General features: G+C 67.7%; 2 protein-coding genes across 3 annotated transcripts in view; one reads left to right on the top strand and one right to left on the bottom strand.

Moving 5' to 3' along the window:
- The window catches only part of RHOG (ras homolog family member G), an 8,524-nt gene extending 4,297 nt beyond the window's left edge, over positions 1 to 4,227 (top strand). Inside the window, exon 2 of the mRNA XM_027908530.1 lies at positions 2,981 to 4,227. Within this exon, the coding sequence (XP_027764331.1) occupies positions 3,010 to 3,585 (576 nt within the window). The 5' untranslated portion in view covers positions 2,981 to 3,009 and the 3' untranslated portion in view covers positions 3,586 to 4,227. The remainder of the gene's footprint in view (positions 1 to 2,980) is intronic.
- Positions 4,228 to 7,235: 3,008 nt separating this feature from the next.
- Positions 7,236 to 10,949, bottom strand: part of PGAP2 (post-GPI attachment to proteins 2) — a 14,775-nt gene continuing 11,061 nt past the window's right edge. For both annotated transcript variants that reach the window (XM_027908528.1, XM_027908529.1), the window contains exons 4-5: positions 7,961 to 8,069; positions 7,236 to 7,495 (exon numbers count right to left, since the gene is read on the bottom strand). In XM_027908528.1, coding sequence (XP_027764329.1) covers positions 7,365 to 7,495; positions 7,961 to 8,069 — 240 coding nt within the window. In that variant the 3' untranslated portion in view covers positions 7,236 to 7,364. The remainder of the gene's footprint in view (positions 7,496 to 7,960; positions 8,070 to 10,949) is intronic.

Raw genomic sequence — 10,949 nt, 5'->3', positions numbered from 1 at the left:
CTGTCTGTCTGCGATGGACCCGCCGGCCAGGGAGGGGTGTCCGGGGAGGGTGGGGGGCCCAGGGTGGGCCCAGGGGCCCCAAGTGGGGCACGGCGTGGGCTCTGGGGTGTGGGGTGTGCAGGGGCTGTGGGGCCCAGGGGGTGTCTGGGGGGTGAAGGGTCAGTGTGAGGAGGTGGGGTCGGGTTTGGGGGCCGTGGGACGGTGCTGGCAGTGGGAGGGGACCCCACGGGAGCGGCTGCTCCGCTCCCCTGGCGGAAACCCCCGGGGGCTGCCCCGGCTGGGAGCTCTGACGGAGGGTTTTGCTTCCCCTTTCTGCTGAAGAAGAGATGAGTCGCTTTTCCCGTCCCGGGGAGAGGGAGAGTGGAGGGGGGATCGCCGTGCATCACCCACAGCCCCCCTGCCCACCCCCAGCCTCTCTCCAGCATCCAGGTCTGAGCGTGGGGAGTGGCCCCGGTCCCGCTGGGGTCAGGGTGCTGAGCCCCCTCCTCGCTCCCACTCTTCCTCTTCTGGGTCCCCTCCCGTGGGGCTGGGAAGGGGCAGTGCCCCCTCGGGCTGTGCCCCCCGTGGGCTGTGCCCCTCAGCCCCACGGAGCATTCCTGGGGGGCAGAAGGGGTTAAAGGTGCTGCCGGCTGTGGATGTGCTGGGAGAACAGAGCTGGCCTTGTCAGAGCTGGCAGCAGGGGGGCTGGGGTGGAGGGCCGGGGGGCACACTCACGTTTGCCCTGTGCGTGTGGGCAGCACAGCCGTGCCTGCAGGTCCCCTCCTCGTGCCACTGGCACCTCGTACTTGGCGCTGGCACTGCCAGAACCTTCCCGTGTGAGCGCCAGGATCCCACCACGGCCCCTTCACGGGCACCGCGTGTGCCCACATCTGCTGGGTGCTGGTACAAACCTGGGGCCACTCTGGGGTTCCACGGCCCCAGAGCTGCTGGGTGATGGAGAAATGGCCCCCTGCCCACTGTCCCTTCCCCCTCCTCCTTCTCCCCCTTTCCCCACAGGATGCTCTCATGGGCACGAGCATTTCCTCATGTGCCCCATCCCCTTCCTCAGCCCCGCTGACTCAGCCTGGGCCTTTCCTGGGATGGGGATGGGGATGGTGCCAGCTCATCCCAGGGTGCCAGTGGCCAGTTTGGGGGTGCAGGGTTTGGGTTCAGGGTAAGCCATGTTTGCCATGTCCCTCAGTGGGATTGTCACAAGGCCAGAGCTGGTGCTCGGGGGTCACTCTGCTCCCCGAGGGATGGGGAGCTGTGGGCAGGGGGGCACTGCTTTGTCCCTTTCCTTGTGCCTCAGGCGAGCTGCCCCCCACCCCCATTTCTGGCCACGGTGGCTTCCCTGTCCTCCCCCTGGGGGCCCCTGCTCAGCTGCCCCCGCCCTCCCTGCCCTGGTGTCTGGGGCTGCTCTGGGACCCCTCCCAGTGCCACCTCAGCTGGGTGAGCCTTGCTGGCTCCCAGTCCAGGGGATTCCCAATGCCCCACCCTCAACCAGCCCTTTCTGGCAGCCAGGGGACCCCAGACTGGGGGGCAGTGGGGACACTTAGCTGAGCCCCACTGAGTGTGTGTGTTGTAGGATGGCTACCCAGCAGGCAAATAGTTACAGGGACCTCGGGGCGCCCGTGGGGACACCGGTGACCTTGGGGTGGTGACCTTGGGGTGCCCGCGGGTGCTGGGAGCATTGGTGACCTTGGACTGCCCCAGGCTGAGCCCCCCAGGCCCTGGGGCACTGCACTGGTGCAAACCGGTGCGAGGAACCCTCCAGGCTGAGTTTTCTCCCAGAGAGGAGGCTGAGAGGGCCGGGGGTTGTTTGTGACCCCCCTGGGATCCTGCTCTGGACGAGCAGCTTCCTGCTGGGGGTGGGGACCCTGCGCCAGCCCCGCTGCTCCCCGTTCCCACGCTGAGGCTCTGGGGGTCCCCTGCCATGGCAGTGGGTCTGCAGGGGGACACTGAGGCCCGGCGGGGTGTCGGTGGCCCCGGTGGGGTGTTGGTGGCCAGGCAGGGCGGGGGTCACGGCGCAGCCTCGCGCAGGAAGCCGCGTGTCAGGGCGGGAAGAGGAAGAGCGACTTCCCCATCCGAGGGGGGCAGGGGCCGGCAGGGCTGGGGCAGGGGCTCAGCCCCATCCCCCCTTCCCGGCCCTGCAGCCCCGGGGGGCTCTGGGGAAGGGGAACCCCCAGCCCGGGGCTCTGGGACTGCGGCTTCTCCGCCCTGGCACCTCTGCTCCCTCCCATCGTGGTGCCACTCGAGCCGGGGCTCCCACCTTCCCACTGGGATCCCTCCAGTGAGCACCAGCTGCCCATGGCCAGATCCCAGTGGGAAAGGGGCTGCCCGCCCCAGGGGGTGGACACCCTCCTGCCCAGCTCCGTGTGGTGTCCCCAGCTCAGCTGGGCTGGGCTCAGCGGCAGGAAGGGGAGCAGGATGCGGCCCTTAATGGGAATTGCAGAGGGAAGCCGAGGAAGGGAAGTGCCGGGATCGGGATAAACACAGCTGCTGGGGCGGATGTCGGCCCCGGGGCTTGGCACCAACCTGGCCTCTGCCCCGCCAGGACCGGCCCTGGCCCCGCTCAGTGTGGGCAGGACTGGGGCTGGGGCACACTGTGGTGTCCCACACGCTGCCACAGCCCAGCCCTGCCCCTGCTCCCTGCCCTGTTCCAGGGCATGGCATGGCATGGCATGGCACGGCAAAGGATGCTGCCACAGCCTGGCTGGCATGGACACGTCAGCCTGGGGTCAGTGTGGGCCCCGTGCACGCCAGCCATGCTGGCACAGGTCTCATCCATGGGTCAGGGCAGGTGGGTCCCCACTGGGCGGTCTCTGCACACCTCGGGGGCTGCTGGGGGGACGTGCCTGGCCAGGGAGCTCATCCGGGCTGTGGGCTGGAGGGGGAACCAAGGCTGAGTGGACTGTGGTCCCCCTGCACCGTCTGGCCCCGGGGTGTCCGAGCAGGGGGGTGACTCAGCCTCAGCCAGCCCTGACCCTCTCCCTCTCCACAGCCTGCTGAGGGGACGCGAGGGACGCCAGGATGCAGAGCATCAAGTGCGTGGTGGTGGGTGACGGGGCGGTGGGGAAGACCTGCCTGCTCATCTGCTACACCACCAACGCCTTCCCCAAGGAGTACATCCCCACCGTGTTCGACAACTACAGCGCCCAGAACACGGTGGACGGCAGGACTATAAACTTAAACCTGTGGGACACGGCCGGCCAGGAGGAGTACGACCGCCTGCGGACGCTTTCCTACCCCCAGACCAACGTCTTCATCATCTGCTTCTCCATCGCCAGCCCGCCCTCCTACGAGAACGTCAAGCACAAGTGGTACCCCGAGGTGTGCCACCACTGCCCCAGCGTGCCCATCCTGCTCGTCGGCACCAAGAAGGATCTGAGGAACAACCCCGAGACCATGAAGCGGCTCAAGGAGCAGAACCAGGCGCCCATCACCACCCAGCAGGGCATCAGCCTCTCCAAGCAGATCCGTGCCGTCAAGTACCTGGAGTGCTCGGCGCTCAACCAGGAGGGCATCAAGGATGTGTTCACCGAGGCCGTGCGGGCCGTGCTCAACCCCGCCCCGGCCAAGCCCAAGAAGCCCTGTGTCCTCTTGTGACAGGGCAAGCGAGAGACGATCCTGCCCCTGCCCCGGCCCCGCCGTTCCCCAAGACCACCACGTGCCCCCCGCCCGCCCCGGTGCTGCTCCTCAGTGGGCCCGGGGCCGCCAGCCCGACGCCGCCAGCTTTAATAATACAGACCTTGTTTGCACTAACTGGCCGCCTGCCCCGGGGGCACCGGGGCTCCCCCAGCCCTCAGGGCCCCCCAGCCCCGCCGGCCCGCCGGCCCTGGCTGTCAGCGTTCCTTTGGGTGACACCTCTCCGGCCCTGGCACAGCGATGCTTCCTTAGGAGGGGTGCCCGGGGTGGCCAAACCTGCTCCTGCCCTGAGCACCCCACAGGGACCTGCCATCCCCACCCCTGCACCAGCGGGGTGTGCAGGGGCCCCCCCGGGCCCTCTGTGCCAGCCCCAGCGCCCGCCCATCCCGGAGCATCTCCCTGGCACAGCCCCGGCACGGCCCTGTCCTGCTGCAGGGGCAATGCCAGGGGCTCCTGGGGGGGTTCGGGGTGACCCCTGTGCTGGGGATGTCCGGCCCCGCGGCGAGCGGAGCTGGCACAGCCAGAGCAGGGAATTCCCGTGCCGGAGCTCCGCAGGGCAGTGGGACTCCCGTAACCAGCTGCCCCCCGAGCTGCTTCTCAAATAAAGACCCGCCCGTTTCCACTGAGTCTTGTGCTCTCCACCTTTCCCAGGCGTGAGGACGCTCCCCGGGGCAGACCCCTGTGTCCCCACGCCCAGGGGTGTCCGGGGGTCCCCGGCTCCCGTGGCTGACCATGGTGGCAGCGAGGGTCCGGTGGCATCCCCGGCCGCTCTCGCCCCCTCGCAGCCCCCCCGGCACGTGCTGGCGGATCCGGGGGGGCCTGGCAGGGCCCCAGAGCCGGGACACGGGCCCCTTGTCCGGCCCCGGGGCCTTCCTGCAGGAAGGGCAGAGACCCGGCGCCCGCCACAAGCCGCCTTTGTTCCCGCTGCCGCTTCCCGGCCGGGGCCGCGGCTGCCGGGCCGGCGTGGGCGATGGAGCCGCGGGCGGGGGGGGCTCCGGCCACGGCCCCCTCCCACGGCCCCGCCTGGGGCAGCCCCCGGGGTAAGCCGGGGCAAAGCCTGCTCCCTCCGGCCCCCCACCCTGGGAGCCCCCGGCGAGGGGACACAGCCCCGGCCCGGCCCGGCCCGGGGGGTTCACAACAACGGGCTGTGGGTCCCGGCTGCGCCAAATCCATCGGGGATCCAAAGAAATGTCCTGCTCCCGCTGTGGGGACCCCACAGCCACGTCCTGCTCCCACGGTGGGGTGTCCCCAGGGCCATGTCCTGCTCCCACGGTGGGGTGTCCCCAGGGCCACGTCCTGCTCCCACGGTGGGGTGTCCCCAGGGCCACGTCCTGCTCCCACGGTGGGGCGTCCCCAGGGCCACGTCCTGCTCTCCGAGCAGCGGGGGGTTCCAGGGGAGAAGCGGCTGCTGGGACGAGGTGGGGACCCTGGGATGCCGCGAGCGGGACACAGCCCTGCCCCGGCCCCGGCCCCAGCAAAGGGATGAGCTCATGGCTGGTTCCCTCCCAGCTGCTCCCGGGCCGGCCCCAGCGAGGTCAGGGCCCCACCACGGCCGCCCTGGCCGGGGCAGGGGGAACGGAGCCCCCGGCAGCTTCCCTGCCCCTGCCCAGCCCCGGCCCCCGGCAGTGCCGCCCCAGCCCTCCTGGCTGCAGGTCCCGTCCCGGGGCTGAGCCGGCCCTTGGAATGCAGCATCCACAGGATCTGCAGGGTCGCAGCCAAGCCAGCGCCCCCGGGGCTGGGTGGGGAACGGGCCGCCAGCTGCGGGGTGGGCTCAGTCCGGGAGTCCCACGCCTCCAGCCCGGATCCTGGCTGGCTCCCAGCCTGGCTGAGCTTTCCCTGGCTTCATCCAGCACCCCAGAGCCATGTCCCACATCCCAGCCCCAGCCCAGGCAGGAGTCGGAACCCACACCCCAGCAATCACATCCTGCATCCAGGATTCACATTCCAGCTTCGACACCCAGTATCCACATCCCACATCCCAGCCCCGACACCAGGGATCAGCATCCCACACCCCAGCTTCAACACCTGGGATCCACATCCCACATTCCAGTCTCAGTTCCCAGGGTCCACGTCCCGCATCCCACTCCGGTTCCCACCCTGGTTTGGGGTCCTGGGCCGGGCTGGGATGCGCTGGCCATGCCGCTGGGAGTGGTGTGGATGTGGAGTCTGCCAAGAGCTCACAAAAATACTCAGTGCTTTATTTCCACCCAAAGCCATCACACACATGCAGGGACACGGATGGGGCCCGTGGATGGGGACACTGATGATGGACACGCAGCAGCACCCCGGAGCCAGCCCGGCCCCAGCTCAGCCAGGGCCCGCAGCTCCCGCTGGAGGAGGCTCTGCCCAGCCCTGGGAGTGCAGGGATGAGCACTGGGACATCCCCGGGGACTCTCAGTGGGGAAGGGCAAGGAGGGTCCTTCCCGGCTGGGTGTGGGGTGGGATGAGCCCTGACAAGAGCAGAGCTCCCCAAAACCACGTCAGCTCCAGGAGCCCCTTCCAGCAGCACTGCCAGGAGGAGCCTGGGGATGCTGCCAGCCCCCAGCTCCCACCCAGCCGTGCCCACGGTGACCTCACAGCCAGAGCCCACACAGGGGGGGCACTGCTGGACCCCAGCAGCTCCCAGCTCCAGCCCCACAGCACAGGGGAATCCATGTGGATATCAGAGCAGGGACCTCCAGCACCAGCACCCCTGCCCTTCCTCCCCAAACTGGGCTGGAACTGGGGCACAGCCCCCTGGGAGCAGCCTGAGCTGCTGGGGGGTTTCTGGGAAAGGCAGGAAGGAGAGTGTGGATGCTCCCACAGCTGCTGTGCCCCCGGTGCTCCTGTCCCACTCCACGCAGTCCATTCAGGGGCCGGCATCTCCCCGCTCCCCTCCCGGGAACTCAGGCGTGGATGGGCTGGGATCCTGCCCCAGTCCCATGGGAGAGCAGTGCCCAGAGCCAGCCCAAAGGGCCACCAGCCCTTTCTGAGTTCTTGTCCCCAGACCCCCAGCCTGGGGGAGGAACCATGAGACCCCCAGGCCAAGCAGGGCAGGGCCAGCCCCCCGTGCCCCAGTGCCAGGAGCAGAATCCTGCTCTGCCCGGAGCACACCCCAAAGAAACAGGCAGCAGGTCCCTGGCCCTGCTCTGTCCTGCCCTCCCACAGCTGGCAGGGAGCTGGAGCAGGGGGGCCCTGGGAAGAGCCCCCAGCTTCCCTGTATGAGGGCTGCAGGCACAGCCAGGGACCATGCACAGACACTCGGGGGGCCCAGGATCCCGGGAGGATCCCTGGGGGGTCCAGGATCCCGGGAGGATCCCCGGGGGGCCCAGGATCCCGGGAGGATCCCCGGGGGGCCCAGGATCCCGGGAGGATCCCTGGGGGGTCCAGGATCCCGGGAGGATCCCTGGGGGGCCCATGATCCCGGGAGGATCCCTGGGGGGCCCATGATCCCGGGAGGATCCCCGGGGGGCCCATGATCCCGGGAGGATCCCCGGGGGGCCCATGATCCTGGGAGGATCCCTGGGGTCCCATGATCCCGGGAGGATCCCCGGGGGGCCCATGATCCCGGGAGGTTCCCGGGGGGGCCCAGAATCCCGGGAGGATCCCCGGGGGGCCCATGATCCCGGGAGGATCCCTGGGGGGCCCATGATCCCGGGAGGAGCCTTGCAGCGGCTCCACAGCAAACACCCTGCCCCAGCAGGAGAGGGAAGGGGCTCTCTGCCTCCCCCAGGAAGAGCAGTTCCCAGCAGCAGGGCTGGCTAGAAGTGCTTGTCCTCCAGCAGCGAGCTCACCACCAGCTCCTTGTTGCCGAAGTCCCAGAAGGCAGTCATGTGGAAGGCCATGTTGGAGAGGACAACCAGGTACTCCAGGAAGGCGAAGACGGTGTACACTGCAGGAGGGAACACAGCAGTGAGGCCAGACACCAGCCCTCCCAGAGGAGCCCCCCTAGGATGGGATTTGGAAAGCGAGGCATCACATTAGGAGGGCACTGGACATCAGGAAGAAGTGTGAGGAGTTAGGAGCACTTGTGCCATGGCCCAGTTGACATGGTGGGGATCAGTCACAGGTTGGACTTGATGATCTCAGTTGTTTCTGGGACTGAATTTTTGGACACGAGGAGGAACTTCTTCACTGAAAGGGTGATTAAACATCGGCAGGGGCTGCCCAGGGAGGTTTGGAGTGCCCAGCCCTGCAGGTGTCCAAGGCAGGCCTGGCCGTGGCACTCAGTGCTCTGGGCTGGGGGACAAGGTGGGGATGGGGCACAGGGGGATCCGTGGGCTGGGAGGGCTATTCCAGCCTCAGGGATCCCATGAGGGTCCCTCTCTGCACACAGCCCCCCTGCCCCTCCCCTCACCTCCGGGCCCGCAGTACCAGTTGTGGTGGAAATACACACACACGGCGAACGCGAACGTGATGAAGGTGAAGAAGAAGAGCAGCTGCTTCCACTTGTACGACTTGCGCTCCTGGAAGAGACCCAGAGCTGGGTCAGTGCCCTGTCCCTGCCAGGAGCCCTCAGCCCTGCTGACCATGGAGATGGCAGAGCAGCCATCCCCATCCCCATCCCCATCCCCATCCCCACCCCAGGGAAGCTCTGCCCTGGCCCCACGCAGCCCTGGGGGGGGAACACAGAACAAGAGGAGCCACAGGGGCCCCAGCAGACGTGGAGGACCCTGTGGACAGGAGCCCCCGCAGTGTTGGGGGGCACGAGGGGCTCCCCGAGGAGCGGCCAACGGCTCTGCCCGATGGCAGATCCTGCGGCTGCAGGTGGCCCCTGCTCCCCTGGGCATGCAGAATTCAGTGGGTGCTGTACCCCCTCACTCACAACTGCACCAGGGAGGAGGAAACCACATGAAGGGGAGGCAGCTGGGGCGGCAGAGGCGCTGCCCGACCTGCCCTGGCACTGGAGGGGCCTCATCCTGCCCCCCAGCACTGCCTCCAACAAGCAGGGGCAGAGCACGGGGATGCTGCCAGCACCCCACAGCCCAGCTTGCTGCTTCTGTGCCAGCAGAGTTCAGCCCTCCACAAAGGGGGCAGCCTGGGGGCCAGGCCTGTCCCCCACAGCACTGTCCCCCAACCCACTGTCCACTACCCCCAAAACACTTATGAGCCACAGGCTCCAGCCCCCCTTCCTCTCTTTCTCCCATCACACTGAGGGTGATAGCTAAGGAAACACAGCCCTGGGGTGTGCAGGGACCCCTGGAGCACAGGAACCATGGCTGGACCCCACGGAGGAGGCACGGGAGCCCTGGGACAGGGGGGATGCAAGGGGGGCTCAGCCCCACGGGGGAGGTTGGGGATGCCACAGACAGTCAGGGCTGTCACGGGCGGGAGGGGAATTTCCCCCTCGTCTGACACTTCACGTGAGACAGAAATTCCATTTCGAGGGAGTGCTGAGAGTAAGGAAAATTTAAATTGCCCCATCACACTTTCCATCTCCCCCCCCCCCGGAACGCGCGCCAGGGGCCCAGCCTGGGAGGAAAACCCAGAGAGGAAGGACGAGCCCTTTCCCATGTGGGGACACGCTGGTGACGCCACCTCCACCCTGAGGGGCCCGGCAGGTCCTTCCTGCTCGGACTGAGGAGGGTCCTGTCCCCAGCAGCTCCTGGCCCTCTGGGATCAGCTGGGCCGTGAGGGTGTGGGGTGAGCAGCGGTGCCAGCCGGGGTAAGCGCCCCGAGCAGCTGGGCTGATGTCAGGTTTCACACCGGAAACGTGGGTCACAAACAGCCCTGTTTGCACCCCGGTCCCACGGCAGCACAAACGGCTGAGAGTTCCCAGCACAGGCCCTGCACCCCCACAGCACTCCAGGGATCTGGCAGCCCGGAGCCTGGGGGCAGCTCAACCTCCCGGGATCATGGAATACCTTGGGGTGGGAGGGACCTCAAAGCCCATCCAGTGCCATGGGCAGGGACACCTTCCACCAGCCCAGGGTGCTCCAAGCCCCGTCCAACCTGGCCTGGGACACTTCCAGGGATCCAGGGGCAGCCACAGCTTCTCTGCCCAACCTGTGCCAGGGCCTGCCCACCCTCCCAGCCAGCAATTCCTTCCCAATATCCCATCTAACCCTGCCCTTCCTCAGCTTAAGGCCATTCCCTCTAGCCCACCGTGGGCATCTGTCTCATCATGTACCACCTCCCAGCCCCTCCTCCTGCCCCTGGGGATCGTGCTGGTGTGACCCCCGGGGCACTGGGCTGAGCTGGCCTGCCCAGGCATTAGTGATTAACACCTAATTATCCCCGGGATAATCCTCGGCCCAGACTGGGGGAGCGGAAGCACAGAGGGCACCCAGCGGGGCAGGGTCGGGGTGCTGAGATGAACCCAGCGTGGTCACTCCTGTGGGGACACCTCGGGGTCCTGCAGCAGGAGCAAGGGCAGCAGCCCCCAGGTGAGTGCCCTGGAGAGGAGCTGGCAGCTCCAGGCAGCCCCTGACACCTCCACACTCCAGCTGCTTGTGAGGGAAGTGGGGGATAAGAAACTCCTGAGGACCGGGTGCTCCAAGCTGAGCTGGCACCAGGCTCCCCCCCACCCCCCGTGCCCTGTCTGGGGCTGGTGCAGCTGCAGTGCCAACCCTGGCTTTGCAATTTCCTCCTGGCACGACAGACCGGGGCACCCGTGTCCCCTGCCAGCCCCCCTGGTTTCATCAGCCCCAGCTCTCCTTCTGGCCCAGGAAACCACAGGGAAATTCTGTTTAGTGCCCAGCTGGCAGCTGAGGCACATTCCCCTGGGAATACAGAGTCAGGAGCAGGAGCCTGGACAGTGAGGGAGAGGGGAGAGCAGCTGCACCCACTCAGCCCGGGGTGCTGCCCCGATCCCACGAGAGGCACCAGGGGGTCTCCCACTTCCATCCTGGGGGAGCCTCAGCCCTGCACACCCAGCTCCAAGGGCTGAGGGGAGGCTGCTGGGAGCCACCATTCCCCAGGGCCTCTAGACACGAAGAAGAGGGACCCTGATGAGTTCCCCCCCCCCAGTTCCTGATGGGGACGGGGGTGACAAAGTGACACTAACTCAGAAGGCAGCACCTCACTCTCCAGGGACCTCCCAAGCACCAGAGGGTTTCTGGGTGCCTGCAGGAAGCCTGAGGCCAAAGTGTGCAGTCACAGAGCTCAGATATTTATAGAGGGCTGGTCTGAGCCCGTGTCAGCACTCCCAGCTCGGGGAGCTGGGGTGAGACCACGCGTGGTCACCGAGGTGCCTGCGCTCCCTGCTCGCACGTCCTGCCCAGCACCGCGGGCTGGGGGGACACGGGGTTTACACCCAGAGGCACCACTGCCCTGCTCAGCTGCTCTGCTCGGGGTGTTCCCAGAGCTGCTGGGCCTGGGCTCAGCCTGTGTGCCCTGCAGAGCGG

Source organism: Empidonax traillii, unplaced genomic scaffold, assembly GCF_003031625.1.
Source record: "Empidonax traillii isolate 1590-97213 ecotype Southwest subspecies unplaced genomic scaffold, ASM303162v1 scaffold1741:size165889, whole genome shotgun sequence".
Classification (NCBI taxonomy): Eukaryota; Metazoa; Chordata; class Aves; order Passeriformes; family Tyrannidae; genus Empidonax; species Empidonax traillii.
This window is presented reverse-complemented; position numbering and strand designations above follow the sequence as displayed.